The following is an 18,909-nucleotide window of genomic DNA, read 5'->3' as shown; positions in this document are numbered from 1 at the left end:
TTCACTGATGGTGAAACTGATAAGTCTGATACAGATAGTCCTTGTCACAACTCTACGGTTGCCTCTGGGACCCTGTAACTCATTGAAAATATGTGTTGACCAGTGTCATAAGGACAAGCAAACCTTTTTTTGTTTGTTTGTTTTTTTCATTTCTATCTGGTACTTTGAAGATTTAAAAATATGTTGGACCAGTTTCAGGACAAACACCATTTTTGTTTCATTTCCGTTGTATTTTTGATATTGTTGAATTGTTGTGATTTCAGAAATAAAACGACTTTAAACATTTAAAAATATATGATGAGTGGTGTTTGTTGTTTAAAATCATCATTCTGTCATGATTGGTGGATTCATTAATATGTTACCTTGTTACTATTGTCTGCTATGAAGTTTGGAGGGAAGGGGGAGGAAGGTTGGGGGATTAATTTTGTCAAAATATGTACCAGACTCACTTTGTACTTTATATGCTTTTATTTGCTCAATAAACATATTTCCAATAAAATCATCATTCTGCATGTAAAAGCTTGTATTGTCTGCACTCAAATATAATCCCTGGCCCCTTTCAAAATGTAAACTCATGTAGTACCTGTGGGATATGTAAGAGAGAATATGGTACTTTCATCAGGAGGACTACTGAAGGCTCATCTTTCGAGCAAGAACAAAGAAGGCAGCATTATGAGGGGACAAGTGAAATCCTGTCATATCACTTCGGGGCTGCACTTCAAACTTTTCTACTACATAGCCTCCATCAGAGACAGCTTTCTCCAAAAATTCCCTGTCTAAGGGCAACCCTGAAAACGGTTTCTCTCCAACCATATACATGTTTGATCCTAACACGCCACCCATTACTAAATGCCCTCCCGGTTTCAACAGTGAAGAGATATTCCTCAGGGCACAGCAGAAAGTGTCCTGGTCCTTACAAGCACCTTCCAGACACAGGCATGTTAGTAGACAGTCAGCATGAGGGAGGACCAGTGGATCCAGAGGGTTCTTCTCAGTAACGTCACACTTCAGAACTTGTGCCACCGTTCTCCGCAGCTTGTCTTCCTTCTCTGCCCACTTTTCCCTGTAAGAGAATAAGAACTTAAATAAAACCTTCACATCAGTTCATTGTGGGTTGATTTTTCACTGCCTGAGTCCTTAGGATCAATACTCAGGGGGATTTTGCCAAGTAGGAAGTGCTTCTACCTGGCTAAATTCCACTGACCAGCCCCAGGGCACATATTCAGCAACAATTAACTGGATAGTGCTGCTGACTGTCTGCTCTGATCACCATGGTGATATGCAGTTGGCAACACCTAAACAAAGATATAGCTGGGAAAGGTCAGTTTGTGATACCACAATAAAAATAAATAATTCTTCAACCACCAATAATTTTTTTTTTTTTTTTTATAATTTATTATTTATTCATTTAAACAATTTTTACAAGAAACCATCTTGTTTAGGAAAGAGTCTTAACAAATAATTTTTAAACAGGAAAAAAGGAGAAAATAAGAAAGAGCAAATAAATCTTTACACTTTCAAATTTCAAACGTAAGACACTCAAGTCCATAATTAGAGATCCATGAATTTAAATTTAGAGAGAACTATAACTCAGGAACTAATATAAGGAAATCCTACTCTATTAGGAACTATACATTATCTTTAATGCTTATCCTTCTTAGCTGAGATGATTAGCGAAGACAAATGTCCAGGTTCAGTAAAGACATACTTTTGTCCCCCGAGCCTGATTATGCACTTGCAGGGGTACCTTAAAAAGAAGGTACCCCCCAAGTGCAAAACCCCAGGCTTGAGGAGCAAAAATTGTTTCCTCCGTCGTCTCGTCTCCTTGGAGACATCTGGAAATAACATTACTTTAAAACCCAAAAAGAGTTTATCCTTATTACGGAAAAACAAGCGGAAAATCCAATTCTTGTCGGGAATCAATGCGACGGTTGCCACCAAGGTGGCAGCCGTCGCCAATTCTGAATCAGAGGTCTCAAGCAAAAGGGAAACATCAATAGGTTTTTCAGATTCTGGATTCGTGTTTTTCTCCGGGATATAATAAACTTGTGAAAAGGGTGGAAAGTCTTTTTCCAAAATATTCAAAGTTTCAAGGAAATAACGTTTCAACATTTCAAGTGGAAGAACATTTTGTAACCTAGGAAAATTAACAAATCTCAAATTATGATTCTTAGTATAATTATCAAAAACCTCCATTTTTTGCCTAAGATTCGTTAAATCTTTTATCATCATAGTTTGCTGCGTTTCCAAGTTCATAACTTTTTGATCAATTTTCTCCATTTTTTCATTTAAAGCTTTAATCTCTTCCTCTTGTTTTTGCAAGCCACTTTCAATGTTATTCACCTTAGGTAGAACTTCATTAAATTGTTTAAGAAAAAATTGTCCCAGGTTAGACATCAAATCCCACAGGGAATCTAAAGTCACATCTTTTGGTTTAGTCACTAATTCAGTAGGAAAATCAAACCTTGCTGAAGTCTTTACACTCGTCTCGCTTAGTCCCTCAGCTTCTCTCAATCCGTTGCTCGGCGTCGATATGGGCAAACTGCCCTCTATTCCATCCTCCGATGAAAGCAAAACTTCACCCTGAAGCTCTTCCGGGTCTCCTGCTCCTTCCGAGGGAGACCCCGTCGGGTCAAGGAGGAACGAACTCGCGCCGAGCGGTTGAGGTGGAGGAGTGCGTGCAGCGGGGCTCAAAGTTGTCTCGAGTCCGGGGGAAGCCAAAATCTCTCGTTCGCTGGCGTTCCCTACCGGAGGCGTTCCGCCATCAAGTATAGCTGCTCCTAATCTCAGGTAACGGTCAATCGGACCCGATATAGGGGATGGAAGCGGGGAAGTTCTGCCCGCTACTCTCCCTCTACGTTTAGGCATCTCTGCTGGAATGAGGTTCGGAGCGTCCTAGTAGAGCTGCGCCAACCACCAATAATTTTTGTGTGTAAGTCAGACTTTTGAATCGTTATGATGAAAGTCAAGGGACCTCTTACTTCAATAGCTATTTCAAGTCCAGATTTTAATTATATTCTTAATTATTTGTCCTCCCAAAAGTGAGGTGAAACCCAATCTGGAAATCAGAATGACCAGTGAGGTGATCACATTTGCAGATGATACAAAGCTATTCAAAGTTATCAAAACACATGCGATGTGTGAAAAATTGCAGGAAGACCTTAGGAAACTGAAAGACTGGGCATCCAAATGGCAGATACATTTTATGGTGCACAAACGTAAAGCGAAGAATAATCCAAATCATAGTTCCTGATGTTAGGGTCTACCTCAGCAGTCAACACTGAGGGGACTACTTCTTCCAGCCCTATTTTGAGAGGGATCAACCTACCACACTTCCTCCTATTCCTCCTGAGAGCCCATTGGTATTAAATGATACCTAAGATGGTTCTCCTTTCCCATGAGATTTGGCTTAGGCAGTGACTATTGGACCACCATCCTTAGAGGAACCCTTGACTGGAGCTTTACGACCTGTGACTCTGCCAGAAGTATCTTGTGGTGTTTTTTCTACTCCTTCCTCTGAAGTTACTTTACTTGGTGTGTGGAAGAGGCCCAGAGGACCTCATTAGAGGCAAAGTATTTCAACTGTGTGATTTTTCTTCTAAGGTTACCTCCTGTCTGGAGGTGACTGATAATAAGATTGTGCGATAACAAAGTGATTATTCTTTGATGAATCCCAAGTTGGGACATTAAAAGCACAAATGTTTAGAATACTTGTACTTACAAGCATCATAAGTGTACACTTACCGGATGCTATTCTGCAAATAACTGCTTAACTTACATACTGCATATATGGAAGGGGGCTTTCAAGTGGGCAGAGCGTGGATGGGGTTCACACTTACACGTGTAGCTTATAGAACATTGTAAGTTACCTCCTGCTGGCCACATTTAGTTGCCCACAGTTACACCAAGACGGTGGCTGCTGTAACTGCAGCTAATACCAAGTTATGCTGTGATGATATAATGGACCCTGGACACCCAGATGCCATTAAAGAATAGGCTCCTACCAGTGTCCTTGGGCTACCTAAATGGAGGCACTCACTTATTGAATATGCCCCCCTCAAGTAAATCTAACATTTGTCTTTACCAGTGCCTGTCTTCCAGTGCATCCCTCCTAATCACAGATGAGAGGATTGCTCTGCAAGAGCTTGTGCTCAAGTTCATGTGATAAATACTTAAGTTGAGAGAAAAAGTTGACAAAGGTGAATATTTGAGCAGGAAGCAGAGGCAGGTGAGAATATGCCCCACTAAGACTGAACCTTTTAGCACAATGCAGAGGTCAGTAGGCTTTGCCTCCACAGCAGCAATCACCTTCCCAACTTTGTGGAACGAGTACTTCCCTCTAAAGAGTGCTTGAGCCAGGGCCAGTGAAAGAGTATAAAGCACCCAAGGCAAATTATCAAACTTCTTCCCCCCCCCCCCCCCCATGTTCTCCACCCCATCCAATCCTGTGCCCCTATTCGCTTTTCTAATCCCTTTGTCTCCAGTCTTTTCCCCTCCAACCACTCCCCAGTTTTTAATGTTTCCCCTCCTTAATCCCTGAGTTTCCATTTCCCTCCATCTCCCCTCTCCTATCATAGGGTTACCATATTTTGTCCTCTCAAAAAGAGGACACATATCCAGCAACATGCCCCGCCCCTCCCCTTTTGCATCCTCACCCCGCCCCCTGTCACATATTCCCCTCCCTTGCCCCCTGTCACCTCCCCTCCCCCGGGTCACCTCCCATCCCCTCCCCCTCCCCTTACTTACTATCTACTGCCATGGTGATCTAGTGACCTGTTCGGGGCAGGAAAGAGCCCCCTATTTCCTGCCCGGAGCGCTGTCCTTGCCCTGCATCCTGTTGTTGTGATGGTCTCGGGATTCAAAATGGCCCTCCCCTACCCCTCCCCCGTCACCTTCAACTCTCGGAGGCCATTTTGAATCCTGAGACCATCACAGCAACTGGATGCAGGGCAAGGGCAGCACTCTGGGCAGGAAAGAGGAGGCTGTTTCCTGCCCCGAACAGGTCACAAGACCACCAGGGCAGTAGATAATAAGTAAGGGAAGGGGAGGCTAGGATAGGCCCGCCGCCCGCCTGCCCGTTTGTCCAGAAATCTGGGCAAACGGGCGGACTAGCAAAACCCATCCGGACGCCCGAACATGTCCTCAAAAAGAGGACATGTCCAGGTAAATAAAGACATATGGTAACCCTATCCTATCAGAGCTCAATCCTTAATGTTTCTCCTACCTGCCTCTTAGACCCTTCTCGCCCTCATTCTTTTGCAGTCTCGTAGAGAGAGAATAGGGTTATAATTGGATTACTGCAGAGACCATGCCAGCCCAGCTACCCTGCAGCCTGAGCCCCATGTCAGACATACAGTAGAGTGGGGTAGGAGGCCAGCAGAGGGCCTAGGTTGCAGGTCCACTACAAGCTATAACACACATATGTGGCCCATCGTGAAATTGCTAATTCCACTTCCTGCCCTCCTCCTCTAAAAGCTCCACACTGCCTGTTGCATCCCCCACTACCAGTAGATATGCTTCACTGACTCACTGGAACTGGAACTGGCTGCAGTGAATGCATGATGACCCATTTGTCCCCTTGCATCTGCTCTTTTACTATATGAACCGGACTTCTGGCAGTCTGGGGACTGTGCAGACTTTACTGCCAACTGCAGCGGCAGTGTTTTTGCCTTAAGTTAATGCTGAGTGCAAATAAGTTGGCTGTGGGATCGGAAAGAGGAGAAAATTTAAATATCAGCCCTTTTTGGTGCCTCCAAAATATTGGCAGTCTAGGCAACTGCCTTGGTCACCTAAGGGAAGTGCCAGCCCTGGTTAGTGCAATTCTCTACTCTGGAAAAGCAGCTGTTTTTATGAGAGAGTCCTAGAGTCCATGTTCCAGCTCTTGCAGCTACGAAAGCAAGACTGTGCCCTCACTCAGTTTGTTTCCATACCTGTCGCCTTCCAGTTCACAGACAGACTTCACAACTGAGCTCCAGTCAAAGGCTCCCGGCTCTTTCTTCAGCCATGTCTCAAGCTCCTGCCGGTTCCGATCCGTGTAATCTGTGGCAATTATTTCTTTGAAGGACTCGCAGGCTGAAAGTAGCTGGTAGATGGTAGGACCGGTACCGATGTCTATAAGGAGATTCCCTTTTACACCCCCTGCAACAGAGAAGTCAGAAACTGAATGCTTACACTATGTGCTTTACATGATGAAATCTTCATCATGTAAAGCACAAACACAGCATAGACAGGTGAAAAAAAGAACATTGCTTCTGTACCTTAGACTAGGATTAGAGTAGGGGAAGGACCAATGAGGAGTTCCACAGTGTGTTCCAAAATGTTTTCCCTTGAATAGTTCATACTGCAACTGGGGATGCACCATTGCAAATGGCATCTTTAGATTTTAGAGGGCACTTTTGTGAGATTGGCACATGAGAATGGTTCCCTTGCAACGTTTTTTGGGGTTTGCTAACCACTACCGGCAGTTCATCATGTAAAGCACAAACACAGCACAGGAAAGCAGATGGTCACCGAACAGTTGGGGTGGGGGGTGGGGGGGTGGTGGTGGAAAGCACTATATTCAGACCCTGACAAGTGATCTGTTGATAGAACAGTGCTGCTAACTCTGTCTCCCCCATCCAGATCCATCAGCCAGCATTCTCCTGCTTAGTAGTCAGTACTCAGGAACCATTGGGTGAGGCACTGCTGGCAGCGAAATGTTATGCGGGTTCTGCCCCAATATTCACATAAGGCCCCCATGACTGTCATTTACAGGGCCTGGCTGAATACTGGCTGGGCCTGCATAAGCTCCAGGTAGCCAGCCTGCCTGAAATTAGTCCCCGATGTTCAGTGCCAGTGTCCAGACACGACCCGGCACTGAATATCGAAGACTAATTTAGCCGCCGACAATCAGAGTTTTTTAAAATGCTGACTACCAGCAGCTGAATATCGAGGGGACTTTTCTTCACTGATCTGATGAAGACAAGCTAACTCTCAAAAACTTATTAAAAATACATTGTTAGTCTAATAAAAAGCTATCACCTACAACTTGGTTCCTGACCCTGTCATGTCTCCTACCTCAATACAAGCGGCGTCCTCGGGCTGCGCAGGGTCTCGTCGACACACACACTTGACTGGCACAGCCCTGAGCCATGTGTGTGTAGTTCATCTCTGGCTGCAGACTCCTTAATTGCTTTGCTTCCACCCACCTGGGTCTGCTCTTCCTCTGCCTAGCTTCCCTTGCTTCTCTCCTATTGGTCTTCCAATTCCTCCTTCCCCTGCTCTTGTCCTATGGTTGAGCCCCTTCTCCCTGCTGATGTCAGAAGCCAGCACTTTATCAGCTGAGCTCTCCCTAGACTCCTTGCTTCTGCTTCTACTTTGGTAGGTGTTACTTGCTCAGTAGTGTGCTTCTCCTCTACTTTGTTCTTCGTTGTTGACTCTGCCTACACCTGGATTACTCTCGTGTCTGCTGCCTGCCTACTGACTCTGCCTGTACCTGGATTACTCTCATGTCTGCTGCCTGCCTACTGACTCTGCCTGTAACCTGGATTACTCTTGTGTCTGCTGCCTGCCTACTGACTCTGCCTGTACCTGGATTACTCTCGTGCCTGCTACCTGCCTACTGACTCTGCCTGTACTTGGATTACTCTTGTGTCTGCTGCCTGCCTCTTGACTCTGCCTGTACCTGGATTACTCTCGTGCCTGCTACCTGCCTCCTGACCTTGCCTGTACCTGGATTACTGTCGTGTCTGCTGCCTGCCTACTGACTCTGCCCGTCCCTGGATCACTCTCTTGCCTGCTGCCTGTCTGGTCGTCATGTTCATCACCCCGCTTCCTGCTCCATCTCGTAAGCCCTGCAGGCTGCCTGCACCTAGGGACTCAACCTCTGGGGAACAGCGGTCAGCGCAGGTGAAACCCAGGGTTGTCCGGCCGCCAAACAGAACCTGATCCGAGTACCGGGCTCGGCAGTGCTCTACTTGATACAAGAACTCACAGGTCTGACAGACCCTTATTGTATTTCCACAGTTCACCACTAAACAAGACATATCAGCCAATCTGAACAGAAGGGTGAAGTAGAAATTCAATTCACAACTGTAGGGTCGATATTCAAAGAGATTCATACTGGCTAGAATTGACTTCTGTCCAGTTACATCGTTTGTGCGAGGCTCTCCGTTGGCATTCAGCAGCACTTAACTGGTTAGTTCCACTGAGTATCACACAGACCACTAAAGAGAAAGCCAGCTATTTTGTGGGTGGTCTGCAGGCAGAATCAGCACTTAAGGAGTTGTGTCGATATTCAGGATATACAAGAAATAGGGGGCATACAATGAAGCTATTAAGTAGTAAATTTTAAACAAATTGGATAAAATATTTATTTTTTTGTTACATTTGTACCCCATGCTTTCCCAATCATGGCAGGCTCAATGCGGCTATGGAGGGTTAAGTGACTTGCCCAGAGTCACAAGAAGCTGCCTGTGCCTGAAATGGGAATCGAACTCAGTTCCTCAGAACCAAAGTCCACCACCCTAACCACTAGGCCACTCCTCTACTCTCACACAGCCCTTAATTCAACTGTGGAATTGGTTGCCAGAGAATGTGGTAAAAGCAGTGAGCTTAGCAGGGTTTTTAAAAGTTTTGGACAAGTTCCCATACGAAAAGTCCATACGCCATTATTAAGATGGACTTGGGAAAATTCTCTGCTTATTCCTAGGATAAGCAGCATAAAATATTTTTCCTCTTTTGGGATGTTTCCGGGTGGTTGTGACTTGGATTGGCCACTGTTGGAATGGAACACTGGGCTTGTGTCACAGATGCAGGATGGTGAAACGTTAGATAGCAGCAAGAGCTGTGGCAGACAAATCCCCTAGGCTGGCACAAGACAGGAGTCAGGGCAAGAACCCAGGCAGGACTGGGGAGGGGAAGGCAAGGCAAGGCAGGACTAGGGTTACCATATTTTGTCCCCCAAAAAGGAGGACACATGCCCCGCCCCACCACACACACCGCCCGCCCCCTTTCACACGCACCACGCCCCCTTCCACGCCTTCGCTCCGCGCCCTGTCACATTTTCCCCTCCCCTCTGTCACACACCCTTCACCCCCGTCCCCTTACCTTACTACTGCCCTGGTGGTCTAGTGACCTCTTCGGGGCAGGAAAGAGCCCCCTCGTTCCTGCCCGGAGTGCTGCACTACATGCATCCTTCCTGTTGCTGATCTCAGCACTGATTCAAAATGTCCGCCGAGAGTTGAAGTCTCGCAAGGTCACTTCAACTCTCGGTGGCTATTTTGAATCGGCGCCAAGATCAGCAACAGGAAGGATGCATGCAGGGCAGCGCTCCGGCAAGGAAAGAGGGGGCTCTTTCCTGCCCCGAAGGCGGAATAGGTCACTAGACCACCAAGGCAGTAGTAAGTAAGGAGAGGGGAGGCTAGCAATCTGCCCGTTTGTCCTACAGGACGGCCCGCCCACAGCCTGCCCATTTGTCCAGAAATCCGGACAAACGGGCAGATTGGCAAAACCCACCTGGTTGCCCGGACATGTCCGGGTAAATCCGGACATATGGTAACCCTAGGCAGGACTACCAGGACCAGACTAGGCTAGGTAAGACAGCCAAGATGGGAAACAAATCCAGACAAGACAATGAAAAGCAAGTCAAAGAGGCTAGAACTGGCAGCCAGACAGGAACAAGGCAAGACAAAGAAACATGGCTAGAACTGGGTTCAGAAAAGGCAAGGTAAGGGCTGGATCCAGCCAGGACTGGACAAGGCAATAAGCAAGAGAGACAAAGCAGGGACTAGACAAAGCAAGGCAAGGAGAAGGGCGAGGACCAGGCAAGACTGAGCTAGTAAGGGCAAGGACAAGAGTTCAAAGCTAGGCAAGACTGACAGGTCAACGACAGGGCAAAGTCTGGAGATAAGGCAGGGCTGGAGCTTGGCATGAACTCGGAGACAAGGCAGGGCCGAAGCTGGCAGGTAGTCGGAGACAAGGCAGGACTAGAGCTTTGCAGGAACTTGGAGAGAAGGCAGGGCTGCAGATTGACAGGAACTTGGAGCAAAGGCAGGGCTGGAGCGTGGCAGGAACTCAGAGAGAAGGCAGGGCTGGAGCATGGCAGGAACTTGGTAAAGCAAGGCTGGAGCAGGAACAAGGCAGAAACCTGGCAAGGCAGGGCTAGAGCAGGAACCAGGAACTCGGCAAGGCAATGCTGGAGCAAGAACAAGGCAGGAATTTGGCAAGGCAAGGCTAAAGGAGGAACAAAGCAGGAACTGGACCACACAGAAGCACAAGGCAAGGCAGAAGACATCTTGTGAAGGCATCCTAGCAGAGTCCAGAACACTCCTATCATGGGCGCCACTGACGACGTCACATGGGAGCATCCCTCGATAATTCCCACCACTGGAAGAACAAGAGTGGACATCTGGCACGCACACGCACCCTAGGAGGACCGGCACCCCAGGCTGACACACCAGAGCAGGCCAATGCCCCATGGATAATGGGGAACATGGCCCAAAGGAACTCTGGATAACAACATGGGTCCCAGTCCAATGTCCATGGCGTCTGAAGGTGAGCTAAGGCGCGAGTCATGGTGGGAGCCGTGACAGCTTGATGGACCTTTGGGTTGACCCAGAATGACAATGTTTATGTTCTTACTAGTAAAAAAGGCCCGTTTCTGACACAAATGAAATGGGCGCTAGCAAGGTTTTCCTCGGAGTGTGTATGTTTGGGAGAGTGTATGTTAGAGTGACTGTTTGAGAGTCAGAGTGAAAGTGTGAGTGTGTGTGTGTGAGAGAGAGAGTGAGTCTGGGTGTGAGTGTGTTTGTGAGAGAGTGTGTGTGTGAGAATGAGAGTGTGTGCAAGTGTGTATGTGAGACACAGTGTGAGAGAGAGTGTGTGTGAGACACAGATTCTCTGTGAGAGTGAGTGTATGAGACCAAGCGAGTGTGTGAGTGAATGTGTGGCACATAGAGAGTGAATGTGATACAGTGTGAAACAGAGAGAGTGAGAGTCAGAAAGACATTGTATATGAGAGAGAGAGTGTGAGCCCTGCCCTCCCAATCCATGCCCATCTGTCCCCTGCCCCCTCCATTCATCCTTTTCCAGCAATTCCCCTCTCTCCCTGAGCCCTGCCCTCCCAATCCATGCCCATCCATGCTCCTCTGTCACCTGCCCCCTCCATTCATCCCTATCCAGCAATTCCCCTCTCTCCCTGAGCCCTGCCCTGCAATCCATATCCATCCATGCCCATCTGTCTCCTCCATTCATCCCTATCCAGCAATTCCCCTCTCTCCCTGAGCCCTGCCCTCCCAATCCATGCCCATCCATGCTCCTCTGTCCCCTGCCCCCTCCATTCATCCCTTTCCAGCAATTCCCCTCTCTCCCTGAGCCCTGCCCTCCCAATCCATGCCCATCCATGCTCCTCTGTCACCTGCCCCCTCCATTCATCCCTATCCAGCAATTCCCCTCTCTCCCTGAGCCCTGTCCTGCAATCCATATCCATCCATGCCCATCTGTCCCCTCCATTCATCCCTATCCAGCAATTCCCCTCTCCCTGAGCCCTGCCCTCCCAATCTATGCCCATCCATGCTCCTCTGTCACCTGCCCCCTCCATTCATCCCTATCCAGCAATTCCCCTCTCTCCCTGAGCCCTGCCCTGCAATCCATATCCATCCATGCCCATCTGTCCCCTCCATTCATCCCTATCCAGCAATTCCCCTCTCTCCCTGAGCCCTGCCCTCCCAATCCATGCCCATCCATGCTCCTCTGTCCCCTGCCCCCTCCATTCATCCCTTTCCAGCAATTCCCCTCTCTCCCTGAGCCCTGCCCTCCCAATCCATGCCCATCCATGCTCCTCTGTCCCCTGCCGCCTCCATTCAACCTTTTCCAGCAAGTCCCCTCTCTCCCTTCCATGACCCCCCTCGCATCCATGCTCTTCTCTCTCCCATGTCCCAGCCTGGCCCGCCCTCTTCTCCCCCTCCCCCTTCGCATCCATGCCCCCCCCCCCTTCGCATCCATGCTGTCGTTTCTCCCCTGCCTTCCCGCTCCCATTGTTCAACTTTACTGGCCACCCTCTTCTCTCCCCCCAACATCCTTTTTTTTTTTTCTTCTTTTTAAATTTACCTCCGTGGCGGTTCCGGCAGCGAAGCGTCAGGGAAGGAGGCAGCGCTCCCGACATCTAGCCTTCCCTTCGCTGTGTTCCGCCTTCTTCTGACGTCATCCTTGACGTCAGAAGAAGGCGGAACACAGCGAAGGGAAGGCTAGAGACGTCGGGAGCGCCGCCTCCTTCCCTGACGTTGCGCTGCCGGAATTGTTTGGGTTTTTTTCCGCCCTCGACGTCATGACGTTTGATGCGAGGGCGGGGCAGAGACGGCTGGCTGGCTTGAAGGCTGGCATGAATCCACGAACCCTTCAGCCTGGGAGTGACGTCAGATGGCTTCAGAACGTTGTCCTCAGAACGTTGAGGGTGCGTTTTATTATATTAGATGTTGAGTACTTAACCGACTAAGTTAATTTATTTATTCCAAACTTGATATACTGCTTTAACTGACAAGCAGGGCAAAGTGGTTTACAAAATAAAAACTACAATCAGAAAACAGAAAATGAATTACAATTTATAATAGGAGAGAAAACATATCAATTAAACAAAGTTCTCATGTAAATAAATACCTAATCTTCCAGGAAATTGGTGCCAAACCAAGTCATCCCAGAACTCAGTTGTTAACGGTGGTATATGAGTCTTCACACAGCAACCAATTCGGACCATATAAAAGACAGTCCTATGTTTTATATTTTATTTCTTGGGCAGTTAAGTGCTGAATATCACACTTAAGCACATAAGAGGTAGCCAGCAGCATAAACCCGGATATTCAATTCTGGTGGCCTGACTTGGCTCAGCACTTAATATGTGGGAATAACGCTGCCTACAGGTAACAAAACACTCATTGCTGCTTTCTGAATATCTCTCCCTGTGATTTCAAGTGTTACAACCTGTAATAGGTCCCTTGGTTGTACTGCTTGTATGAAGGCTGGTTAGGGTCTTTCTTGTCTCCTTAGGAAAGCTGCTGAATAGCAGGCCTCGAAAAACAAAAAAAATTACTGCAATCCCAATCCCCTAATCTGGTCCAGGATTTCAATCTTGCTTATCAGGGCAGCTCTCTGGGTAAAAGAAAAGTCACATAAAGTACAAAGCAATCAGGGTTAATCACAGTTCCATTCAACCTTTAGGTGACACCCTTGGAGCAGTCAATACCTCACACCAGTAATTATTTAGTAGAAACAGTCCTCCAGTAATACACAGTTCTTGTCTGTTTGTTCTTTCACCATCTGAAGAAACAAAAGAAGGAACACTTCACCCCTTCCCCCCTCAGGTAAAGATCTTTTATAATCAGTTTGTTTTAAGCACTAACCTTCTCCCTCCCAGAGCACAGTTCTGTCCCCCAAAAAACACAAAAACATAACCAAAGTACATCCACTTTTCCAGTTTAAAGTTCACACCACAGTTTCAAGTTTTTCACAGGTTCACTGACAGCCTTAGCATATCCTAAGTTGGGCTTGTCCCGCCAACCCTCTTTCTAGAGGTAAGCCAACGCCAACCCTCTTTCTAGAGATAAGCCAACACCGGTCCTCCCTCCGGGACTCTGTGAAAACACAAGAATTCTTCCAGCTTCTTAAGCACCTAACAGCTAGTTTCATTCACTCTGGAGATACCTCCACTTCTTCCTACTCTTCAGGAAATGCTGTCTCTGGACAGTCTAAGACACCACCTGGTCAGCCCACTCCATCTCCATCCTTATCTCTGTTTTCTTATTGGTCCATAGGGGCCCCTCCACCTCCCACCTGCAACCTGTGTCCATATTCTATTGCCTAGTCAGCCAGGGAGCCTGGACTATCTTTGAACCCTTCCTGGGCTGTCTGTAGGGATTGCCTCTGAAATTGCCAAGGATCTACTTGTCTGGGTCCCCACCCTTTCTCCGGACATGCCAGGTTTTTCTACCTCTTTCAGGATACTGGGACCGAAGGTAATACGGGTTAGATCTTTCCCTGCTCTGCCTGTCACTCCTGGGTTGAGCCTCTAAGTCGTTACAAACCACAGAAGACTTCAACAGAAAAGTCTAACAAACCTACCCTGACCCAGTTCCTCTACACAAACAAAACCAAGAGATAAAAAAGCAAACTGAGGAAATCATAGGCATACCTGAAGTGAAAGTATTAAAGAGATTCTTCAGTATGAATTTCAGATACTCATCTTTAAAAAGATGCCCGTTTTCAGCAGCATAATACATCTCCAGGTAGGCTTTGGAGTCAAAATCCTTCTGATAAGTTTCCTTATCGGTGAAGTGTGAAGCCATTTTGGGCTTTTCAGAGTGGAGACAATTTGTGTGTCTCTCCTACTTCTCCAAGCTACATTTATAATGAAAGACGTTCAGCTGCTCAGGATATAGAAGGAAAATGCATTATAGGTTTACAGTCTTAGGTTCCGTCCAAAACTTTGGCTCGTAATCCTCCCTATCTCTGGCAGGTCATAAATCTCTGCAGAAGGTATCCAAGTTCAGTCCTCTGGTATGTTCCCCCAGGCTTTCAGAGCTATTTGCTGGAACACTCTCACATTTCAGGAAAGTTGGAAAGAGATAGTTTTAAAAACAAATTACAGTCAGTGGATAATTTAAACAACACCTGTGTGTTTGTATATCTTCTCCTACAAAGAGCAGATTGTCCTCTGAATTGTAGAGGTACTTAGTAAGGAAGCATAAAGTCACAAAATAGCAATTATTCTGGACTCGTTTCCTGCGGATTTGAGAGTACCTAATTGGCCCTTAGGTTCTTGTCAGGCTGTTTCCCAATGATATGGATAATGCCAAAATGGTAATATTTATTATCAATATAAAAATTAAAATATGTCAAAATGCAAAGCAAATTACAAAACTCTGTACACTACCAGAATATACGTATTATACTATAGAACTATACTATCCTGAGAAGCAGCAGTTTTAGGCTACTAACCACAGGTCCTGATGCAGCCAATTAGTTGCAGGCAAAGACAAAAGCTAACAAAACCCTGAGCCAGGTGATGAATCGGCTCCTCTTCTAGGCTCCAACAGAATATCTGCGAGCTCCTGTAGATCAGGTGTTTACTCCAAAGTCTCTATCTGTGCAGCTGGTTACTCAGTCTCTGGGGAAGCCACTGATCTGTGACTCAACTTCACCTCAGCACAAGGAATCACAGTTCACAGGTGTTTAGGAAAAATAGTCTCTAGCTCCTCAGAGAGAGAACTATACACCAGGCAATCTTCTTCTCATCTTCTTTCTCTGTTTCTCTCTGATGCCCAGCATTGACATACTGGGTCAGGTGACACATATGGACCAATCACATCAGTGTACCTCTGTCCATCAGATATTCATGGTCATGACAATGAGGCCTTTTGTGAGCTTGCAATGAGAATCTCTTATCAGGCACAAACCTGATGGTGACAAAGTTCCCTTCATGGTTCACAGATGTACTGGAGACACTGTCTCTGTGAAGCACACTTCTCCGCACTTTCCCAGGAGATGAACTGAAAGGCTAGTGCACATACACATATCCTTGATGAAGTCACTAGCACAGCTATGCCAAGAAGTATTTTTCTTTGAAGAAAGCTGGTTTCTGATGTATTCAGGCCTCAGGATGCCAAATTCATAGTTAGTCCAGGAAAAGATGGCTCAGGCCTCAGGCCTAGCAAAGGTGAGAGACAGGGAAAATTCTCCTACAGAATGCCCACACTGCTAGCTACATTTCAGGCTTATTGAAAGTTAAATCTCTTACTCAAGATTAGATTTCTCAATAGGCACAGTATTCAACTACTTAGGGGTAGTCACTAGATTTCAAGCAAGCCCTCTCCCCTCCTACCAATCCATTCCCCCAAGCCTGCTGCCACCTGTAGTTTAGAGAGGGCCAGCCAGCTATCCCAATGCATAGAGGCAGTTAGAGAGCTAAACTTACTACTGCTCCTACTAAAAATAGGGTACATTCCTCCAGCTCAAGGATTTCTACCTGTGGCCAGTGGCGTAGCAAGGGGGTGCGCAGGGGGAGTGGTTGCTCCCTCAAACATACAGTGGGGGAAATAAGTATTTGATCCCTTGCTGATTTTGTAAGTTTGCCCACTGACAAAGACATGAGCAGCCCATAATTGAAGGGTAGGTTATTGGTAACAGTGAGAGATAGCACATCACAAATTAAATCCGGAAAATCACATTGTGGAAAGTATATGAATTTATTTGCATTCTGCAGAGGGAAATAAGTATTTGATCCCCCACCAACCAGTAAGAGATCTGGCCCCTACAGACCAGGTAGATGCTCCAAATCAACTCGTTACCTGCATGACAGACAGCTGTCGGCAATGGTCACCTGTATGAAAGACACCTGTCCACAGACTCAGTGAATCAGTCAGACTCTAACCTCTACAAAATGGCCAAGAGCAAGGAGCTGTCTAAGGATGTCAGGGACAAGATCATACACCTGCACAAGGCTGGAATGGGCTACAAAACCATCAGTAAGACGCTGGGCGAGAAGGAGACAACTGTTGGTGCCATAGTAAGAAAATGGAAGAAGTACAAAATGACTGTCAATCGACAAAGATCTGGGGCTCCACGCAAAATCTCACCTCGTGGGGTATCCTTGATCATGAGGAAGGTTAGAAATCAGCCTACAACTACAAGGGGGGAACTTGTCAATGATCTCAAGGCAGCTGGGACCACTGTCACCACGAAAACCATTGGTAACACATTACGACATAACGGATTGCAATCCTGCAGTGCCCGCAAGGTCCCCCTGCTCCGGAAGGCACATGTGACGGCCCGTCTGAAGTTTGCCAGTGAACACCTGGATGATGCCGAGAGTGATTGGGAGAAGGTGCTGTGGTCAGATGAGACAAAAATTGAGCTCTTTGGCATGAACTCAACTCGCCATGTTTGGAGGAAGAGAAATGCTGCCTATGACCCAAAGAACACCGTCCCCACTGTCAAGCATGGAGGTGGAAATGTTATGTTTTGGGGGTGTTTCTCTGCTAAGGGCACAGGACTACTTCACCGCATCAATGGGAGAATGGATGGGGCCATGTACCGTACAATTCTGAGTGACAACCTCCTTCCCTCCGCCAGGGCCTTAAAAATGGGTCGTGGCTGGGTCTTCCAGCACGACAATGACCCAAAACATACAGCCAAGGCAACAAAGGAGTGGCTCAGGAAGAAGCACATTAGGGTCATGGAGTGGCCTAGCCAGTCACCAGACCTTAATCCCATTGAAAACTTATGGAGGGAGCTGAAGCTGCGAGTTGCCAAGCGACAGCCCAGAACTCTTAATGATTTAGAGATGATCTGCAAAGAGGAGTGGACCAAAATTCCTCCTGACATGTGTGCAAACCTCATCATCAACTACAGAAGACGTCTGACCGCTGTGCTTGCCAACAAGGGTTTTGCCACCAAGTATTAGGTCTTGTTTGCCAGAGGGATTAAATACTTATTTCCCTCTGCAGAATGCAAATAAATTCATATACTTTCCACAATGTGATTTTCCGGATTTAATTTGTGATGTGCTATCTCTCACTGTTACCAATAACCTACCCTTCAATTATGGGCTGCTCATGTCTTTGTCAGTGGGCAAACTTACAAAATCAGCAAGGGATCAAATACTTATTTCCCCCACTGTACTTTTAGAAAAAATGGCGCCTATCCGCCGCCACATGCCAATTTCGTTCTCTACCTCCATCCTCTCACCTCCCGTGCGAGCTTCTCCTGTCTCTTCTGCCTCTCCCATCCGTGTGGCCGTCTTTACAGACCTGAAGCATTCTCCATCTGGAACCAGCGATTCAGATAGTCAGCCTTCTTGTCAGCATCGGGGCCTCTCCACAGGCGCGTCCCGCCTACTGTAATGCAACGTCGTGTTTTCCACAGAGGTGGGACACGCCTGAGGAGAGGCCCCGACGCTGGCAGAAGGCTGACTATCTGAATCGCCGGTGCCGGAGGGAGAATGCTTCAGGGTACTGAAAATGACCACACGGACTGTAGAGAGGGTGCAGGCGAAACGTGAAAGATTTAAGACTCGGGAGGGGGGGGGGGTAGAGAAGGGAGAAAGAGCTGCCCAAGGAGGCTTTAATAGATAGGAGTGGAAGTGAGCCTATCTAGTACATTGTAAGCAAGGAAGCCAGTTTGGTTAATCTGTTTCCACTCCCCCGCGCAGCCGTCATTACCGTTCACTTGAAACAAAGCAAGCAAACTTATGAGCTGCTGACTCCACCTTGTCATTTTTTATTGTTGGTCCATCTGTAGCAAGTCTAAAGCTGTTTCAGTTAGATAGGCAGTGCCTTTAAAGCGGGAGAGAAAAGAAAGAACAATTGAATATCACTAAAACAGCTTCAAAAAATATTGTAGCCGGTAGAAACCACAATTATAAAATCTATAGGTTCAGTTGAGCTCATTTTTCTTCACTGTTCTTGTTCTATACAGTACAGATGTCCAGATTTCAGTGAGGATATCCTGTTTCCTGATGGGTTCATCTTAACTGTTGTTGTAATCTGCCTGGGAAGCCTGGCGTTTTAAAGGTGATAGAATATATTGAAATTAAATGGAAGTAGAATTAAACTCTCCTTTCATTGGGGCACATGGAATCACATCATCTATTTTGTAGAACTTTCTTTTAGATACACAAATGGATTATTCTCTTTTGAAAGCATTTCAGGGGCAAGTGGTTTTATAAGTCAAAATAAAAAGAAATATTTTGTTTCATTAGATCTCTTTTGTTTAAACATAAATGGGCTATAAGCCCCTAATGCAGTCCATTGGTTTTCTTATATTTTTTGCTTGTGATGACTGTGTCAAAACGGAAACCTCTTCTCTCTATTTGGTCGATAATAAAAGGAACACTATCCACCCTAAAAAGTTGTTTTGTGGCTGTGCAGGAGGAATTGTGAT

At 46.7% G+C, this 18,909-nt stretch overlaps 1 protein-coding gene across 1 annotated transcript; it reads right to left on the bottom strand.

Moving 5' to 3' along the window:
- Positions 1–454: 454 nt before the first annotated feature.
- On the bottom strand, positions 455–14,430 carry LOC115481621 (nicotinamide N-methyltransferase-like). Its single transcript, XM_030220911.1, has 3 exons — positions 14,162–14,430; positions 5,931–6,138; positions 455–1,063 (listed from the first exon to the last, which is right to left on the bottom strand). Exons 1-3 carry the CDS (start codon positions 14,313–14,315, stop codon positions 628–630), a joined length of 798 nt encoding a protein of 265 aa, XP_030076771.1. The 5' UTR covers positions 14,316–14,430; the 3' UTR covers positions 455–627.
- Between the last annotated feature and the right edge of the window lie 4,479 nt (positions 14,431–18,909).

Source organism: Microcaecilia unicolor, chromosome 12 (genome assembly GCF_901765095.1).
Source record: "Microcaecilia unicolor chromosome 12, aMicUni1.1, whole genome shotgun sequence".
Taxonomy (NCBI): Eukaryota; Metazoa; Chordata; class Amphibia; order Gymnophiona; family Siphonopidae; genus Microcaecilia; species Microcaecilia unicolor.
The sequence above is the reverse complement of the archived record's forward strand: the minus strand, read 5'-3'. Positions and strand labels throughout refer to the sequence as shown.

Coding starts and splice junctions, on each gene's coding strand:
- LOC115481621 (XM_030220911.1), bottom strand. CDS start 14,315: ATGGCTTCACACTTCACCGATAAGGAAACTTATCAGAAGGATTTTGAC. Junction 6,139..14,161: donor CTTTAATACTTTCACTTCAG/GTATGCCTATGA, acceptor TCTCTGTTGCAG/GGGGTGTAAAAGGGAATCTC. Junction 1,064..5,930: donor TGTGAACTGGAAGGCGACAG/GTATGGAAACAA, acceptor ATTCTCTTACAG/GGAAAAGTGGGCAGAGAAGG.